This window comes from Canis lupus, chromosome 3 (assembly GCF_048164855.1).
Source record: "Canis lupus baileyi chromosome 3, mCanLup2.hap1, whole genome shotgun sequence".
NCBI lineage: Eukaryota > Metazoa > Chordata > Mammalia > Carnivora > Canidae > Canis > Canis lupus.
The window spans coordinates 40,658,038-40,679,004 of record NC_132840.1 but is presented as its reverse complement, the minus strand read 5'-3'; the positions used below and the strand labels follow the sequence as shown (position 1 = coordinate 40,679,004).

Below are 20,967 nucleotides of genomic sequence, written 5' to 3'. Positions count from 1 at the left end.
GGTCTGAATGCATGACTTTGGCACTATGTAGGAATTTTGGTGTTTAATTTAAATGTGACTAATTAGATAGTTTTAACGGCCTTGTATTAAAATTAACCACACGCAGAAGTCAGCTGTGAACACAAAACTATAATTTCGGTTTTAAAAGAATATACATTTATTTTGGGGGGGAGAACTAGGATGGACACATGTTGTATCATTGTCCTCTAATTGCAGACAGTTGAGTCATTTTATTTATTTCACCTGGTTAATAGGTCTTTAGGAGAGGATTTAATCTTGCCAGTGTTAGTATTTGCATTCCTCGTATGGAGAAACTTCTAAGTGGATTAGATAGAAAAAGGGTGCATTGATAGAGTTGTATAAAGTGTTCTTAGTTGTCCTTTCCCTCAATTCATTCATAACATTTTAAATTTGTAAGATAATTTGAAATACTTAAGCCAGTATGACTTCAATGACAAAGACATTAATAAGGGAGCATAGTTAGAAAGCTATTGCTAAAGTACTTACTAGTAACCACATTTTTTAACTTAATTTATTAGGATGTTACCTAAGTATATTCAAACAAAAATACATTTCCTACTAACAATCAAAAGTTTTTAAATTGCAACAAAACTACAATATTAAAGTTCACATAAAGTAAGCACTTTTCTGGCATGGTAAAAAAAATATATATGATATAAAATTACTATTTTAACTTTTTTTAAAGATACAGTTCAGTAGCATTAACGACATTCAGAGTGTTGTACAACTGTTACCACTATTTCCAAAACCTTTTCATTGCCCCAAACAGAAACTCTGTGCCCATTTAGCAATAACTCCCCTTTTCCCACACCTCCCTATCTCTGGTAACCTTCAGTCTACTTTCTGTCTGTGAATTTGTCTTTTCTAGATATTTCATGTAAGTGGAGTCATATATTTGTTCTTTTATGTCTGGCTTATTTCATTTTAAATAATGTGTTCAAGGTTCATTGATATTGTGGCATGTATTAAAACTTCATTCCCTTTTATGGCTGAAGAATATTCTATTGTATGTATCTACCACATTTTGTTTATCTGTTCATGTGTTGATGGACACTTGGGTGGTTTCCCACGTTTGGACTGTTGTGACTCATTCTGCTATGAATATTTGTGTACAATGATCTATTTAAGGCCCTATTCAGTTCTTTTGGGTATAAACTTTTATATAAAGCTAACTGAAGAAAATATCTTCATGACCTTAGATTGGTTAAGTCTTTTCAAACAAGATCCCCAAAATGTAAATCATAAAGAAAAAAAGAGTGAACTGTTTACCTTAAAATTAAGAAATTGTTTTTAAAAAGATGCCATAGGCATAGACAGGCTTAACACTTAATAGACTGAATAAAAGGTAGTAAAAGGAATTGATATGTGGAATATACAAATAATTTCTGCAAATCAACAAGAAAAGATAAATCCTAATAGTTAAATGAGTACAGTAAACTAATAGGTGATTCACAGAATCACCTGAATAACTAATATATAAATAAATACTTGGCATTTACTCTAAAAAATTTGTATTGCTGTCCACAGGGGTTATGTGTGAAGATTTTGTCTGTTGTAGCCTGTTTGTGATAGCAGGAAGCTGGAATCAAACTAGATGTGTATACTAATAGGAGAATGGATACATCCTTTAATGCTAGGCCACAGTTACAAGCACTTACCCAGATGTACCTTTGTTCATGGAAATATCGTAAAATTATAATACACAGAGAGAGAGAAGCAGAGACATAGGCAGAGGGAGAAGTGGGCTCCACGCAGGGAGTCTGATGCGGGACTCGATCCTGGATCCCTGGATCACACCCTGTGCCAAAGGCAGATGGTCAGCCTCTGAGCCACCCAGGTGTCCCTCCTTCCCCCCTTCCTATTTCTCTTTTTTCCCTTCCTTCTTTCTCTCTGCCATCTTCAGGTCCTTTGGTTAGCATCACTTCAAGACATAGTGACTTTCAGAGACAGAAAAAAAAATCCATTTCCTCTCACACATATCTTCTTTTCTTTTTTTAAAAAGATTTTATTTATTCATGAGAGACACACACAGAGAGAGAAGGCAGAGACACAGGCAGCGGGAGAAGCAGGCTCCATGCCGGGAGCCTGATGTGGGACTTGATCCCGGGTCTCCAGGATTACGCCCTGGGCTAAAGGCAGTGCTAAACTACTGCGCCACCCAGGCTGCCCATCACACGTATCTTCTTAAAGACAGATGTACCATTCGTGAACTTGCACCACAGGTGGTCGGCCAGAATGAGATTTTGTGCCCAGGCTGAACCAGTCTCTGGAAGGAGGATTGGAACTACCATGACAGAACTAGTTATTGAGGAGCCACAATTACATAGTTCAAGTGGAGAGGAATGGTAATCAAATGGCTAAATTAGATACAGAGTTGGATCAGGTATTACCAAGTAATAAAATTCTGTCCTTTGGGGCTATCCTCTCTACAGAACAGAGGAAAGAATGAAACAAACCAAAACAACACCTTATCATTTTTCTACATATTAACTACTAACTTTACAAGATTGTAAAACATCTAGATCCTAATTGAGTTTTAGTCAGTTTTTCATTTCCCAAGAGAGGCAAGTGAGCCTCAGGTAGGCTTATTAGAAATGCATGATTATTAAAAGCTCACCAAATCAGACATTCCTTATTTCCAACCGTGAATACCTCTTTTCAACAGGAATAAGTATAGTTGTTAGGGGAGATAGCAAAGGAAGAAAAAGAGAATGGGACAAAAGGCCTGGTTCCAATCCGTGCATATATTCCTAATTAGAAGGGTTTTTTGCCATATGATTTGATTTATTTCTATAGGCTAGTCTTTACTTTTTTTTTTGTTCTGCTCATATAGTCTCAAAACATGTTGTGACTCCTAGTTACCCGTTCTTTTCCTGGCTTAGCGCTCATAGTAGTTTCCTCTGGGACCTTGACCATTAAAAAGGTTTTATTCTTTTTTTTAATTAAAAAAGATTTATTTATATAGGTATTTGAGAGAGAGAGCAGGGGGAGGGGCAGAGGAAGAGGGAGGGACAGAATTTTAAGCAGACTCCTATGGGGTACAGAGCCTGATGCAGGGATCAGCCTCTGGACCCCGAGATCAGGACCAGAGCCGAAATCAACAGTCAGCCACTTAACTGACTGAACCACCTAGGCGCCCCAAGGTTTTATTAAATTCTTAAATAACAGTCATAAATGTCAAGCCAAATTAATTTAATCTTTGGAAAATAAGTCAAAGTGCATAACAGCATACAACATAGTATTTAGCACAAAAGTGCTTTGTGTTATTTGAATATTAATATTCATAATCTATAGCTCACTAGTATAAGCTCTTTGTGGGCAGAGATTGTATCTAACTCATTGCTGTGTGTATAATGCCTAGCACAGTGCCTGTAGTGTTGTAGGAATTCAGTATTTGTCAAATAGTTTAAAAACTAAACTTTTTTTAAAACGAAGCATGTGCAACAGCAGTGTTCTTAAAACTAGTTGTATAACTCCTGAAAGAATTTTTAAAAAAATCCCTACCCTCCTCATGTTTTTAAGTTGACATTTAAATTTTTCATCATAAGTTTAAATAGTTGCAAAGGATATAATTTCTGTTTTGCAAATATTGACATATTTAAATAAAACTGTAATATCAAATTTTAAAATGTATCCAACAGAATATAAATACCATAGAATTTTAAATATCATTCATTTAAAAAGACAAGAATGAACCCTTCACTAACCATTGTGATTTTTACATAGTTTCTTTTTCTCCTTGAATTTGTATTTCTAGTTCCATTCTCCCACAGAATTTTATCCTAATGTAATATATTTTTATGATTGAAAAGTCTGCAGGTCATTTTTTCTTAAACTGGAAAGATTTTAAAATTTTCTGAAATTACTGGATTGTTGTCATTATAATTATTGATACACAATTGATCAAAACAGCATGAACACATTACATATTATAGAAATAATTCGGCAAATTATCTTTAAGCAAAAAAAGTAAAATGTTACTGGGAATGTGTCTTTTGAACAAGACCAGGCAGAGCGAGCAATTTTTGGACTCTTAATTAAAGGAGATTTCCTGAAGTCCGGTATTTTGAATTATCTCTTTGTTTGGCACATCAGAGGCAATGTACCGTCTTAAGACCCAGGTGTGCTTTGATGGCAGGTGTGGTTTACTGTCATCAAGTGGGAGAAAGGACCATAAGGAGGGGGAAGTAGGAAGGAGATCTAGCATGATGCTTCCGCTATAGCTTGGTATCAGGTGGATCACTTTTACAAATAGTATTTATGGGAATTAAGAATCTCAAAATTCATTGAAACCATCTGGGTTCACATACACCTTGGTAAATCTTTGTGTGCTCCTAAGGCTACAGTTTGAAGATTACTACCTTAAAGAATAACTTGTAGAGATCATGTTAACTGGATTGTTAGAAATATGATTAAGTGGACAAGATGACTGCAATGAGCATGTGTTGTTTTTTTCTATCTCTTCCATTCCATGTGGTTCTGGAAGGATTGTCAGTCACACTACCTCACTTCCTACGAGGACTGGCTTAGCCAATCCTATTAATCCTCTTCCCTTGGCTATAGTAATTTGTCCAGCAGTAGGCATAAAACCCATACAGATGACTCAGTCCCTCAGTGGAATTGGTATACAAACACTGAGGAAGAAAATTTCTTTCTTTCTGTGGGGAGCTGCTGAGCTTTGAAGATAAAAATCTGGAGCTGTTGGCTACCAAGTGGGAGTGCCTCCCTGCAGAATGAAGGCAATAAGAGCTGAAAGGCCCAGAGGCCAGACCAAGGTCCTAAGAGGGCATGGAATTTCAGTTCTTAAAGCCTTGGTTCCTGTAGCTCTTGATCCTGTAGTCTTCCCCAGTACCCTTTTTTCAGCTATAGGAGCCACTAAGTTACTTTTTTTTTTTTTTTTTTTTGCTTGAGTTAGTTTAAGTTGTATTTTGGTGCTACTGAAATAATTTAGCAACAACTAAGCAGAGTGAACACAAAGTATAGTGAAAATGTCTTTGTAAAATGATAAGTTTGAAAATTTTCTTTTTTAGATTGTTGGACCTTCAGATGGAAGTAGTTACATTATAGATTATTATGGAACCAGACTCACAAGACTGAGTATTACTAATGAGACGTTCAGAAAAACACAGCTATATCCATAAATATTTTTAAGAAGAAACAGTAAGTGATATATGCCTGTATAATCTTTATTATAGTATATTATCTGTACAAAATTATGGAAATTTGAGAGCCATAGGAAATTTCAGGAGATCTTCTAATGTTCTAAACCTCATTTTGCCTGTCTAGGAACACAAGTCTCCATTTGCCTGAAACGTCTCTAGTCTTTTTTTATTTTTATTTTTATTTTAAGATTTTATTTATTTATTCATGAGAGACACAGAGAGAGAGAGGCAGAGACACAGGCAGAGGGAGAAGCAGGCTCCATGCAGGTATCCCAACGCAGGACTCGATCCCGGGTCTCCAGGATCACACCCTGGGCTGAAGGCAAGCGCTAAACCACTGAGCCACCCAGGGATCCCAATCTCTAGACTTTGGAAAGCATTTTTATGTACCCTCATTGCTCCTGCAGTTCCTGATTCCGTCTCTCTCTCTCTGTCTCTCTTTTTTTTTTTTCTTTTTTTAAAAAGATTTTATTTATTTATGAGAGACTCAAAGAGAGGCAGAGACAGGAGAAGCAGGCTCCATGCAAGGAGCCCGATATGCGACTCGATCCTAGAACTCTGGGATCACACCCTGAGCCAAAGGCAGACGTTCAACCCTCTGAGCATCTCTGATTCAGTCTCTGCAGAGATTATGGTTGGAAGAGAGAGCTCACCACAAAAAGATAATACCAAAGCAAAAAGATAGTTCATAGTATCATAGGATGGTAATGAGGAAACTGAGTTGTAGATAGTTTCATACAGCATGTCTTTCCTTCTCTAATGCTTTCTTGGGGGTCAGTATGATCCTTAAAGCTCTTCTCTTCTCTTCTTCCTTAAACCTGAAGGGTGATTGAATCTTAACCCTGAATGACTATAAAATACTTACTCTAACCTAAAGTTTGGCCCCACCTATAAGAATTGTTAATTGGCCGAATCTTTAAACAAGTGGTCCACCTGGATAAGTCAGGTGATCCAACTCTTCTTGTCCAACTCTCTGGTTCTCTAAGACCCTGCTACTACAAGGCTTTTATTTCCAGGGCCATACATTAGTCTATCCTAATAAATAATCTTCCAAAAATGCTAGATTTTTCTTAGGGTTTTGATAGATTATCAGGAAAATGATTCCCTGGTACAATCTCCTCTGCAATGGAGAAGTCCTATATAACATGTAGGGTGCAATTTTCAGAGAGAGAAGGCAGAGAGAAAGACAGGCTAGACTTTTTTTTTTTTTTTTTTTTAATTTATTTTAGAGAGAGGAGCACCTGTGTGAGCCCCAGGGCAGAGGAGGGGCAAAGGGACAGACTCCTCAAGCAGACTCCCAGCCATGGAGCCCATCATGGTTCTCAGTCCCACAACCCATGAGATCATGATCTGAGCTGAAATCAAGAGCTGGACACCCAACTGACTGAGCCATCCAGGTGCCCCAGTACAGGCTAGACATTTTGGCCAGAGTCATGGTCCTAAGGTTTTCAGTTGATTCTGTCTCAGAGAGTACTTTAGAGGCCAGGAAAGGAACAGACGTTTATTTTTCTTTATTGTGAATGTATAAATAGGAGATGAGGATGAACTTTGCCAGTAAGGTAGATTTTTCTTTTCTCACAGTAGAAATTATGGGATATATTTTATAGTTATTGTCATGAGAGTTGAACAGTGACAGACCCTGTTGGGATCTGAGGAATTTATTCAACTAATTGTCCAAGAAGTTTTTCAGATCTTTTCTTACTATAAGAGTCTTTGGGTTTAAAACTGAAATGAAGGTTAGAGATCCACCTGCCTCTTCTTACCAGGGGATAAATTGAGACCTCAGTAAGTTGAGACTAAGATACAACTAATCAGTACAACACTGTTTGTTGAATGCGGGTCTTCTGTACATTCCACTGGTGGCTCTGCTCCGCCCACTCCACCCCGTCCACCATCAACTCTGTCATTTTGCAGTAAGCATCTTCATTTTGGAAGTTGTTAGTCCTACTTTATAAGAAAGGTTGTATAGTTTCACATAGCCCTGTTTTCATACTGTAAATTGTTGTGTCTCTTTCAAAAGTGTACAGATTTTTTTTTGTACAGATTGTTTTTAAGCCATAATGTTGGGAAAATTAAGCAAATGCAATTTAGAAAAAAATTTCATTCTCTGTAGTCTATTATATAAACTTTTAATTGGGATTCCAGACTCAGATTTGATATTTAAAACTTGAAGAGCTCATTGAGAAGGTAGATCTCTGCACTGTCATTCATGTTATCTCCTACAGCAAATATGGAAGTGCTTTAAGAGAAAAAAAAATGTCCTGAATAAATTGAAGCATTAAAATGTGCATCTACAGTAACCTCATTTGACTCCTAAAATACTGTGTTTTAACGTATTTCTTTTTTCTGTTTTAGGATTTGGGCTCCCTTGATTTCAATCAGTGTGTGGATTTCCAGATTTTCCTTTTTCTTCTTCACATACCACTTTATGGATTCTATATCACTTTTTGTTGTTCTTGATATTTTTTTGTTTTGTTGCTTTACTTGAAAGCATGTAATTCTGAGATTTATTTAATTGGACTTTCTTTGAGAGCTGTGTGCTAATAGAGTCATGCGTGGGCTACTGTCTCTATGAGATAGCTTATTACCCCGATATTCTTTAATGTCCTTTCCAAAGGCAAGTTGCCACTTGCCATTTTCGCTTCTGAAAAATAAAAGTATGACTTATTCACATTTTTTAGTGCTTTATTGTCAAGAAAACCTTAAATATTGAATGCTGCTGTCTTCTGCATTTTGATCCTTCAAAACAGTTAATCCACAATGTGAACATAAACCATTACTCTATTGCCTGGGGCCACAGTTGTGTATGAGAACCCACCTGTTTTTCTGCAGCTTGCAGATCTGTCTCTGCCTTGGTATCCAGGGAGCACAAGATCACTGGGGAGTCTGAGACCTTGAGGCTACATGGATACTTCTGGCGCTGATTCAGGCCTCTGAAACGTGAACTTTTTCCTTTTTGCTTTGGGAGTGATGCACTAGCTTTTGGAAGACCAGCTGCTGACTCATCTAGCTCAGTGCAGTTATTTTTGAAGCTGGATGGACAAGGTGGGAACACCAAACACATGATTAATGTCTTCCATCTGTTTGCACTGCCAGGCAGATGTTGGCACAAGTGCCATCAGGGATGCACCAGTGTCTGAAGGAAGCAGCCCCTGTACATTACCACTGGGTTTCTTACTGTGTTTAGGAGGGTTGTAAGAAGATGGAAACACATGAAATGTTATGTCCTCAGTTATATCATGCTTTCTTTAGTAACAAGCATAGTGATTTCACAATTACTTCAGTCCAGACTCCTTGGGAGGAAATACCATAATTTTTATCACTCATTTTATTCAAAAGTATGCAGTTATAGTACAGTTAGCTTCATAACATCTTCATCATTCAGTAACAGCTTCTCCATTTGGTGGGAGATTTTGCAGTATCAATAAATAACATGAAATTGGATTGACTCCTCATGTACATGAAGAATGGTCTCTGATTCATTTGTTAGTTAAAATACTGAGTGTCTACTCTGTGGGAGACACTGTTCTAGATGCTGGGGTGCAGCAGTGAACAAAACACAAACGAACATGCCTGTCCTTAAGGAGCTTATGTTCCCTGGGGACCAATTTTTCACAGTTGTAGTATTTCTATACTATCGATGGTTAAGCTAGCTGGTAGATGCCCATTTTCTAGTATTTCCTAGTTCCTTTTGATTGCAGAGAGTGCTTTGGAGTTTAACCTCAGGATCACCTAAGCCCAGATTTGAAGCCTTTATGTTTCTACAGCCATGTAGGTTCAGTTATGTAAGAAATACTTGGAATCAAATCTTGAAAAGTAATCTTGATTCTTGCTGTGATTGTTAGTTATTAAGTTGATTAGTGGGAAGTCTGTTTGAAAGCAGGTGCTTCTCCAAGTATTTATTCATATAAGCTGTATTCCAAAAGGGTTTTAGATAAAATCTGGAAATAAAGTCTCTTTGCAATACATTCTTAAACCTGTAGATTTTATTTTATCTATAATTTCCTAAATTTACATGACAACACTAAAGTTTTTCCAGTTTGCCCAATTCTCTGTTGCCTAATATATGTAATTTTTAACAAATGGTTTTTCTGTATCTTGTATTTATTTTTATGTAAATGCATGTAATACATGTAAATGCAGTTTTGTTTTGCTTCATTTTGCTTTAATGGAGCATTATTTTATTTTGGCTGTTAGTAGTGTCTGTGAGTACGAATCATATTTTGATGCCTCTGTATGAGATGTTTTATATGATAACTCTGCTTTTAGAGCAGTGGCCAAAATTGTGAGATGGATTAGCTTGGTCACTACTTGGGTTACTCCTAACACCTGTAAACCTCTAGTATGGAATGGAATGGGTTCTTTCAATGCTACAGAAACAGTGTGTCTAAAGAAATATTTACAAATGATAACTACTGAAGCCTAAAATAATTAATACAATTTCCAGAAGTACTTCTTTACCAAGGAGGATTTCTTACCTACACTGTATTAAAATAAAAGACCTCTTTAGGACCTCAAAGATTGTGCTATGTGTATGGCCAGCATCTGTTCATGGGATTCCTAGGACTATAAGAAATATTGATTTGTATGTTTTGTTTTTGTTTTATTAAAAAAAAGTCTTTTCCCCTTATTTTAACCTAGATGCTCAAGGCTAGGTTAAGTATATAATACTAATAGGAGGCTAGGAAGCTAAAATAGATCTAATAGCAAGAATTATCAAAAAGAAAAATTAGTTCTTAAAAAGTACAAGTCTGAGATGTCCATTCCTCTTCCTCATCGAATACCTTAAATGTAGATATTCCCAGGTTCTGGCACCTTCCCTCTGCTTTTCTCTCATTTTGCATTTTTCTATTTACAAAATTAATACAAGTATGCAAAAATTCTGGGAAACACCAAAAAGTGCAAAGAAAATGGGGCACCTGGGTGACTCAGTCAGTTGGGTGTCTGCCCTTGACTTAGGTCGTGGTCCTGGGATCGAGTCCCACATTGTGCTCCCTGCTCAGTGAGGAGTCTGCTTCTCCCTCTGCCTCTGCCCCTGCTTGTGCTATTTTGCTTGCTCTGTCAAATAAATAAATAAGATCTTAAAAAAAAAATACAAAGAAAAAACCTTATCCCACTGCCCAAAGATAACAATGTTCATATTTTTACATATGTCCCAGTTTTTTCATGCATCAGTTCCTTCACAAAAATAATATAGTCTCCATATTGTTTTGTTGCCTGCTTCTTCACATTGTAAAGATTTTTCTATTTCAATAAATATTCTTTAACAACACAATTTTAATGGCTTACAACATTATTTTTAATGACTGCACAATATTCCATGCCTGTATCATAATTTACTTATGTAATTCCTTTATGTATTCTTTGGTATTTAAGTTATTCCAGTAAATCAGCAACGTGTTTGATTCTTTTTCTCTAGAATTGCCATTCTTAGTCAAAAAATAATCATATACAGTCCTGGCTAACTAGGGTAATGGAGAAGAGTTCAAACAAAACGGCAGTCAACCCTCAATTATCCTGGTGCAGATTAACTGTGGTTCAGATACTGTAGGGACTTGTAAGTACCACTGCTCTGCAGTTAGGCCACTGCTCACTGGTGCTCATTGCTGCCCCTCACATCCCACAGGCTGCAGAAGAGCAGCTGTTTGAAAACAGGACAACTGCTGGAGAAAAGATGCTGGTTATGAGTATCAGGGAGGGACAGCAAAGTGACTCGTTTGGCCCAGGATGTTCAACAGTGGACTGAATTATCTAATGCCCTCCAGAAAACTTCAAGATAGAGGCTTTTTTTTTATTTTTTTAAATTTTTATTTATTTATGATAGTCACAGAGAGAGAGAGAGAGAGGCAGAGGGAGAAGCAGGCTCCATGCACCGGGAGCCCGACGTGGGACTCTCCCGGGTCTCCAGGATCGCGCCCTGGGCCAAAGGCAGGCGCCAAACCGCTGTGCCACCCAGGGATCCCAAGATAGAGGCTTTTTAAGGAGTAAGTAGGTGATCCCTGAAGAAACGAGTGCAGTGTGAATATGGGGAAACGAAGGCAAATATGTGACCATGGAATGAATGCTTAGTCTCAAAGATGAGAGACAAAGAGAGGACTAGATTGACATAACTAAAAAGAAAGAAAAGATGCCAGTGTGCTGAAGGAAAGAGAAGTCTCTCAACATCCTTCCTGCTTATTCTTCCAATATAACATTTAGCTGGGCCCACCGGGCCACATCCTGGTTGATACCAACTTTATCAACTTTCCCATTGAAGCCAAACTCGACTTAGTACAGTCAATGATGGACTGTCTTATCCCTCGAATAACTGACCACAATGGCTGAAATTGAGAAATTGGGGCCGAAGTATCCAGTGACTCTAAAGATTGCCAGGGATCTAAGATTTGAACAATTACTGTCCACACACAAAGGAACCTTTGCAGATGACTGTTTCTGTGCAGAGAGTAGCTCACAAGTTTTACATTGTGGCCACAGTTGACTGGGACCTTAGATGAAAGATCTGAAAGATCCCTGGAGTTCCCATCAGGTACATTTCGTTAACCATAGGGACAACACTGAGTGGATGCCAGATGATTATGGAGCCTCTTGGTTCTAATTCCTAAAAGAGTTCCACTACCTTCATCTACCAACCTTTTCTATTGCCCGTTCATATAATAATAAGCTGTAGCATGAATTATTTCTCCATTTATCCATTTGCTCTGTTACAAGCTGAATATGGTTAAATATACTCACTTTTAGATGCTGTGTTGAAGAAAAAAAAATAAAAGAAGCTCAATCACAATGGTCTTTATTTTTCCCTACTGAGAGGAAAAGAAAGGAAGATTCAGAAAATGAGAAAAGTTACTAATTAAGAATGAATAAAAATTCTAAACAGCACTGAGTACCCAAATAGTCCTGGATTAATTCATTTGTATCTGAGTTGATGACCATGATAACATTTATTCTTATTATCTCTCTCCCCCTCTCTTTAAGATTTACTTACTATTTGAGAGTGTGTGTGTGTGTGTGAGTAGCGCAGGAGGGGCAGAGAGAGATTCTGAAGCAGACTGTGCTGAGTACAGAGCTGGATGCAAGGCTCGATCCCACAACCCTGAGATGACCTGAGCCGACATCAAGAGTCAGACGTTTAACCAGTTGAGCCACCTAGGTGCCTCTCTCTCTGTCTCTTTTAATTAATCTCTATATCCAACATGGGACTCAAACTCACTATCCTGAGATCAAGAGCCAGATGCTCTACCAACTGAGCCTGCCAGCCTAGTTAACTTTTTAAATAGAGCTAGTATCTTATTTCTTAGTAAATGTAGCAATGCTCTTAAAGCCGGTCATTGTCTGATGGAGACAGAATGTTATCTACCTTCTTAGAAAACAGATATTAAAAAAAAAAAAAAAAAAAACATTTTTAGGAAGGATTTATAAAAATATCAAGGCTCAAAATCTTAGAATTTCAAGGATTTTTTTTAAAAAGATTTATTTATTTATTCATGAGAGACACAGAGAGAGAGAGAGAGAGGCAGAGACACAGGCAGAGGGAGAAGCAGGCTCCATGCACCGGGAGCCCAATGTGGGATTCGATCCCGGGTCTCCAGGATCAGGCCCCGGGCTGAAGGTGGCGCTAAACCACTGAGCGCCCCCCCACCCCCACCCCCGGGGCTGCCCGAATTTCAAGGATTTTAACTTAAAAGATCCTTTTACCCTTACCATGTGCAGGGTGTTAATGCTAAGCTCATTTAAAAAAATATCGATTTATTTGAGAGAGAGAGCAGGAGCAGAGGCAGAGGGAGAAGTGGACTCCCCACGGAACAGGGATCACAATGGGGGTGCTCAACCCCAGGACCTCAGGATCATGACCTGAGCTGAAGGCAGACACTTAACTGACTGACCCACCCAGATGCCCCTATGCTAAGCTCATTTTATATTTTAAATGATTTAGTCCTCACAACATTTCTGTAGGATCTTTCTAAAGAGTTAATATCATCATCCCCATTTTCAAGATAAGTGAGTCCCACAAAAATTGAATGACTTGCTTAAGGCCATGAAATAAGTGTTGAAGCCAGGATTGAAACCCATATCTTTACCTGTTATCCTGCCTACAATGGGATAGTTACAACTGTTTAATTCTATGAGACACTGCTAATGACTACGTAATAAGAGATGTTCCTTAATAGATTGTTTAATGTTTTCAGTATGGAAATTATCTGCCTATACTGAGGTTTTTACTTAACCAATAGTTTGCTGTTTAAAAACACAAACTTGGGCAACCCGGGTGGCTCAGCAGCTTAGCACTTGCCTTCAGCCTGGGGCCTGATCCTGGAAACCCGGGATCGAGTCCCACTTCGGGCTCCCTGCATGGAGCCTGCTTCTCCCTCTGCCTGTGTCACTGCCTCTCTCTGTCTCTCTGTCTCTCTCTCTCTCATGAATAAATAAAATATTTTAAAAATAAAAAAAACAAACTTATTTAGGGGCACCTGAGTAGCTCAGTGGTTGAGCATCTGCCTTTGCCTCAGGTCCTGATCTCGGGGTCCTATGATCAAGTCCCACATTGGGCTCCTGACAGGAAGCCTGCTTCTCCCTCTGCCTATGTCTCTGCCTCTCTCTGTGTGTCTCTCATGAATACATAAATAAAATAAAATAAAACATTTAAACTTCTCAACTTTACATCATGCAGATGCCAACATGGTTTATGAATATCTAAATGAGACTATAGATGGAGCAATGATTTTGTAAAACCCAGATTTTTCTGCTGCCGCCTTATCTGACATTTGCAACACAAGTCTGATTATGTTTGCACGACAAGGAGACAGATGGTAGGTGGGACCATACTGTTATAAGCTCTGCTTAGTCCTGCTGACGTCAGATGATCCAGACACATCTGTAGATGGTGGGATTGCAGGTGATTTTTATTTAGTTAGGGTGGGTTTTGTTTTTTGTTTTTTGTTTTTGGTCTTTGGTTTATCTGAATTTTCTAACTTCCACAATAAACATGCATTATTTGCATGCACATATTTGACACAGTAAATGATAATATGGGTAAATTAGAACTCAAGAAAATCTTGTTCTTTTCCTCCCCTCTCCTTCTTCCTCAAGATACACTTACCCTAATCCCTGATGTGACTCTGACTTTAAAGAATAGATAATACATTTAAAAGAAAAAGGCAGATCTAACACATGGTATCAAAGGTCTGACATCCAACCAGCACAGTTTGGTGGGAAAAGCATCAAAGCAGTACTGTAGAACCAGGCCTGAGTCAGTATCCTGCCTTTGTTGCTTGTTTTGTGACTAAACACATACAGTTCCGAGCCCCTCTGACTTCATATAAACAGGGATCATCATATCAATTAGGTGATGTTGAGAGATTAAAAATGACATAGGTAACGGTCATTATTTATTGAATATATTTTAAAGGAATAGAATGACGACATTAGGCATTGGGTGGGTCCCTCTGAATTTGCAAGGACTTCCACATACTTGGGCCATAGTGTGGTCATACCTAGAGTGAAATACCAGTTGGCTCAAAAGTTCGTCTTTTTTTTTTTTTTAAGATTTTATTTATTTATTCATGAGAGACACAGAGAGAGAGAGAGAGAGGCAGAGACACAGGCAGAGAGAGAGAGAAGCAGGCTCCATGCGGGGAGACCGATGTGGGACTTGACCCCGGGTCTCCAGGATCGCACCCCCGGCTGAAGGTGGCACTAAACTGCTGGGCCACCAGAGCTGCCCTCGAAAGTTTGTCTTACAGAAGGAAGGTAAGGTGTGTTCTTGGAGCATTATTTACCTACATTTTTCTTACCTTTATTAACACTATCATTACATATAGCCACTCTGTGTAATACGGGCCAAAAATCTCTACTTTCTCAAGAAAGTAGTCTTTTTTGAGCAGGGGTGAGGAAGAGACAGAAGGAGAGGGACAAACAGACTCCCCGCTGTGCAGGGAGCCCAAGGCTGGGCTTGATCCCAGGACCCTGAGATCATGACCTCAGCTGAAGGCAGGTGGGTCAATCGACTGAGCCACCCAGGTGCCCCCCAAGAGAGTAGTCTTATTGGCACCTTTGGTGCTTGAAGACTTTTCCTTAAGTAAGGGAAGGCTGCAATGTGGTAGATTTTGTTTTTGTTGCTTTTAATATGAAGTTTGTTGGAGATATCTGTCTAATACATTTAGAAATGTTGCTATGAGGCAGAAATGTTGCTACTTTCAGCCCAAATTAAGGTTAATTGCAAGCAATTGCTACACATAGAACAAAATGCTGCTTTTACCTTGTCAATGTTATCAGAATATGCCAAGCCATGTGGAGATTAAAACTTGAAAAATGATGAAGGTTAGAGCTCTTTGGGCTGCTATGCCAAAGAAAAACGTCGTCTTACCAGAACACTTTAGAAAATATGTGGTGTTTGGAATTTTTAATCATGTGAGCTTATTTTATATGTAAGAGGGTGTGATTATGAAGACTTAAGGGTCCGTTTTTGGTTTTCAGACAAACCTCAAAATTTGACTATTCATTTGATAATCGCAACATTAGAAACATAGGGGAAATGACATGTTTTCTTTATGTGATTTGTGATTGAATCAAGTGTTGAAGTCAAGTGGCTGGAGACGACACAAATTGCTCTAAATAACTACAGCAAGTCTTTAAAAGGGTATTTGAAAGGCATGAATTTATTATTAATTCTCAACTATATATTGACCTACTGCGTACCCCTTCTGCTCTTGCCCTTGTACATATAACAATATATTGTTCACACACAGCCAAAACAATAAAAGTAAATGAGAACATGTCACTTTCCTGCTGATTCTTAATGGTTTCATGTTGTGCTTCAAATATGCCAAATTGGTTCCTACCTCAAGATTTTCATACTGGCTCTTTCCTTTGCCTGGAATGCTCTTCCCCAGGTTTTTGCAACCTGGCTTCCTCATATCTTTGAACCTCTGCTCAAATAATCCCCCCTGACTGTCCTTCTGGAGTACTACCCCAGTCAGTCCTCCACTGGTCCCTTCATTTCTCTTCACAGCACTAATGCTAGTTGAAATGACATGTGTTTACTTATTTTCCCTTTGGTTCCCCTCCTAGAATGTAAGCTTGGTGAGGGCAGGGACTTTTTCTTGGATAGCACTGTACCATCAGTTCTTAGAACAGTCCCTGGTACGTAATAGGTGCTCAGTGGATATTCCCACTAGAATAGGTTAATAAGAATATAAATTAATCTGAGATTAAATAACCTTCTGCTTTGAATAATTTACTTTAGGCGTTGGCATCCAAACATGATCCCAACCCTGATTATTGTCTACAGGGAGGGAGTGGTAAGGAAATGAGCCTATGCTGATTTATTCAAGTCCTTGGTGGTCCCAGGGCTTGGGACAGTGCCTAGAACAGTATAAGAATTTTATCAACGTTGGGATGCCTAGATGGCTCAATGGTTGAGCATCTGCCTTTGGCTCAGGTCATGGTCCCAAGGTCCTGGGATCGAGTGTCACTCAGGTTCCCCATGGGGAGCCTGCTCTTCCCTCTGCCTATGTCTCTGCTTCTGTGTGTGTGTGTCTCCATGAATAAAAAAATAAAATATTTAAAAAAAAGAATTTTATCAACATTGAATTCTTTTTTTTTTTTTTTTTAGTATTTTATTTATTCAATTTGACACAGCACGTGCACAAGCAGGGGGAGCCGCAGGGAGAGGAAGAAGCAGGCTCCCCGCTAAGCAGGGAACCCGACAGAGGGCTTGATTCTGGGATCATGGCCTGAGCTGAAGGCAGACACTTAACCAACTGAGCCACCCGGGTGCCCCCAACATTAAATTCTTACCATGGGATGGGTGATTGCTAGAGGTGGTTCTCAAAAAGGAAAAAAAAAAAGAAAAAGAAAGAAAGAAAAGGAAAAAAAGACCAGTAAATAGATTATCAGAAACAATAGGAAGGAGATAGATTGGGGGGGGGGGGGGCGCTACTAAATCACCTAATATGTGTCATATTATTATATGTCATTATGTACTTTCCTGACTTGATTATCGTGTTGGTAGGAAGACTAATAGCCTTCTGGAGATGTCAATGTCCTAATCCCCAGAACCTGGGAATATGTTACTTTATGTGACAACAAGGACTTAGTGTGGGTGATTAAATTAAGTTCATAAAATGGGAAGATCATCTTGAATTGTATGGGTGGGCTCAATACAATCGTAAGAGCCCTTACAAGGGACAGAGGAAAGAAGGAGAGCTAAAGATAAGATGACTGACCAGAGGCCAGAGAGGAGAGAGATTTGAAGATTCCACACCACTGGCTTTTCAGATAGAGGGAGGAACCATGGGCCAAGGAATGTAAGTGGGTGTTAGAAGCTAGGAAAAGAGGGAAGGGATTCTCCCCTGGAGCCTCCGGAGGAACACAAGTCACTGACACCTTGATTTTAGCCTTGTAAGACCCATCTCAGACTAGTAACTTCTAGAACTGAAAGATTATACATGTGGGTTGTTTTAAGCCACTAAGTCTACCATAATTTGTTGCTGCCCCACTAGGAAACTACTATAGTTGTTACGTTCAAAGTGAATTACTTATAGACAGCATGTTGTGGGATCATCCCTTTTTCCCATTATGCTAGTCCTTGTCTTTTAATGGTTATGTTTAGGCCATTTGCATTTAAATTAATTATTGACCTGTTAGGCTTAAATCTGCCATCTATTACTTGTTTTTTTGTCTTTCTCTGCTTCTCATTCTGTTTCTCTTTTTTGCCTCTTGGGCATTACCTGAACATTTTTTTAAATTGACATTTCTTTATTTACCATGCTTTGGAGTATATCACTCTGCATAATTTTCTTGAGTGGTTGCTCTTAACATTACATCAGACATCCATAACTTGTCACAGTGTACTAATATCAACATTTGACCCCTGTTAGTGAAGTATTGGACGCTTACCTCAGTTTAGGCCCCTTTACATTTTCCACTTTTTTTAAAGTTTTTTTTTTTTTTCTTTAAAGTAATTTCTACACCTATTGTGGAGATCAGACTCACAACTCCGAGATCAAGTGTCAGTCGTGTGCTCCACCAACTGAGCCTGCCAGGCACTCTCAACTTTTCTACTTTTATTTTATTTTATTTTTTGTAATGCAGATTTTTAAAAATTTTATTTATTTATTCATGATAGTCACACAGAGAGAGAGAGAGGCAGAGATACAGGCAGAGGGAGACCTTTTCTACTTTCAAAATGGCACAGCCATAATAAGAAACTAAGGCAAGCCTCAGAACCCATTTTACACATGGCTACTTCTGTTGGCTTAGGAGTTAAACTTCCCAAGTTCAAATTCTACCCTCTGCAGTTAGTGTGTTGTGTGACCTTGAGCAAAATCCTCCCTGCTTTGAGTCTCAGTTCCCTCATCCATAAGTTGAGAAGGAAGTAGTAATACTAAACTACCCATTAAATGTTTCTATTTATATTTCTTCAGGGTCTATATGCAGCATTTTCAAAATTATTCTCAGCTTCTTTTTTATAAGAGGCTTTATTTTTTAGAGCGGTTTTAGGTCACAGCAAAGCTGAGCAGAAGGTACAGAGATTTCCCATATATATCCTGGCCCCACCCATGCATAGCCTGCCCCATTATCCACATCTCTCACCAGAGTGGCACTTTGTTATCATAGATGAACCTACACCCACAGGTCATAATCACCAGAAGTCCATAGTTCATGTCAGGATTCACTCTTGGTGTTGTGCATTCTACGGGTTTGTACAAATGTGTTGTAACATGTATCCACCATTATAGTATCATACAGATACTATATTTTCTCGGGCCTGGAAATCCTCTGTTCTCTGCTTACTCAAACCTCCCTCCCCTCTAACCCCTGGCAACCACTAATCTTTTTACTGTTTCCATAGTTTTGCCTTTCCAGATTATTGTTAGAATTGTGCAGTATGCAGCCCTTTCAGATTGGCTTCTTTCACTTAGGAATGTGCATCTACACTTCTCCCTGTCTTTTCATGGCTTGACAACTCATTTCTTTTAGTGCTGGATAATATTCCATTGTCTGGATGTATCCCACTTTATTTATTTATTCATCCACTGAAGGACATTGTGGTCATTTCCAAGTTTTGGCAACTATGAGTAAAGCTGCTACAAGCATCTGTGTGAAGGTTTTTATGTGGACATATCTTTTCAATAACTGTGGGTAAATACCAAGGAGCATGATCGCTGGAATGTGTGGTAAGGGGATGTTCAGTTTTGTGAGAAACCTTTACATTGTCTTCCAAAAGGCCATATTATTTGACATTTCCACCAGCAATGAATGAGAGTTCCTGTAGCCCTCAATTTTCACCAGCATTTGGTCTTATCAGTGTTTTGAATTTTGCTCATTGTAATAGGTTTGTAGTGGTATCTTCTTGCTTTATTTATTTATTTTTAAAGATTTTATTTATTCATGAGAACACACAGAGAGGATTGAGAGAGAGGCAGAGACACAGGCAGAGGGAGAAGCAGACTCCTCACAGGAAGCCCGACATGGGACTCGATCTCAGGTCTCCAGGATCACGCCTCAGGCTGAGGGTGGTGCTAAACTGCTGAGCCACCCGGGCTGCCCCTCTTCTTGTTTTAATTTGCATTTTTCTTATGACCTATGATATGAAGGAGGTTTTCTTTTTTTTTTTTTAAAGATTTTATTTATTTATTCATGAGAGACACAGAGAGAGAGAGAGAGAGGCAGACACAGGCAGAAGGAGAAGCAGGCTGCCCGCAGGGAGCCTGATGTGGGACTCAATCCCAGGACTCCAGGATCACGCCCTGGGTCAAAGGCAGGCACTAAACCACTGAGCCACCCAGGGATCCCTGTGAAGGAGGCTTTCATATGATTATTTGTCATCTGTAGATCTTTGGTGAGATGTCTGTTAAAGTCTTTGGCCCATTTGTAGATGTGTTATTTGTATACTTATTGTTGAATTTTAAGAGTTCTTCATATACTCTGGAGAGCAGTCTTTTATCAGATGTGTCTTGTACAAGTATTTCCTTTCAGTCTGTGGCTTGTCTTCTCATTCTCTTAAAAGTGTCTTTCACAAAGTAAAAAGTGTTGGTTTTAATGAAGCCCAGCATAACAGTTAATTCTTTCATGGATTGTGCCTTTGGTGTTGTATATCTAAAAAGTCATTACCCAATCCAAGGTCATCTAGATTTTCTCCTATGTTACCTTCTAAGAGTTTTATAGTTTTGCATTTTACATTTAGGTCTGTGATCCATTTTGAGTTAATTTTTGGGAAGGGTATAAGTAAGGCCTGTGTCAATAGATTTTTTTTTAATGTGGATGTCCAGTTGTTCCAGCACCATTTATAGAAAACTCATCTTCATTTGTTTTTCTTTCTTTCTTTTTTTTTTTTTTAAAGACTTTATCTATTCATGAAGACACAGAGAGAGAGGCAGAGACATAGACTGAGGGAGGAGCAGGCTCCCTGCAGGGAGCCTGATGTATGACTCGATCCCAGGACCCCAGGATCACGACCTGAGCTGAAGGCAGATGCTCAACCACTGAGCCACTCAGGCACCGCCTCATCTTCATTTCTAAATTTATTCCTCCAGTGTCCTTATGGTGGGAGATAGCAGCACCTCTACCATGGGCAAAACTCAGCAGTTCATTTGTTCTTTCCTTCTCTCTCACTCTCTCTCTTTTTAAAGATTTTATTTTTTTAAGTAATCTCTGTGCCCAGTATGGGACTCAAACTCACAGCTCCAAGATGAAGAGTTGCACGTTCCATAGATCTAGCCAGACAGGTGCCCCTTAGCAGTTATCATTGATGATAACTCTCTTCTCCCTACATCCAATACATTCA

The 20,967-nt window shown here is 38.8% G+C and overlaps 1 protein-coding gene and 1 pseudogene across 1 annotated transcript in view; both read left to right on the top strand.

The window, feature by feature from the left end:
- The window catches only part of TM2D1 (TM2 domain containing 1), a 40,489-nt gene extending 30,787 nt beyond the window's left edge, over nt 1–9,702 (top strand). Inside the window, exons 6-7 of the mRNA XM_072820510.1 lie at nt 5,052–5,181; nt 7,539–9,702. Coding sequence (XP_072676611.1) covers nt 5,052–5,162 — 111 coding nt within the window. The 3' untranslated portion in view covers nt 5,163–5,181; nt 7,539–9,702. The remainder of the gene's footprint in view (nt 1–5,051; nt 5,182–7,538) is intronic.
- Nucleotides 9,703–11,229: 1,527 nt separating this feature from the next.
- On the top strand, nt 11,230–11,964 carry LOC140630415 (rRNA-processing protein FCF1 homolog pseudogene; annotated as a pseudogene).
- The last annotated feature ends 9,003 nt before the right edge of the window (nt 11,965–20,967 follow it).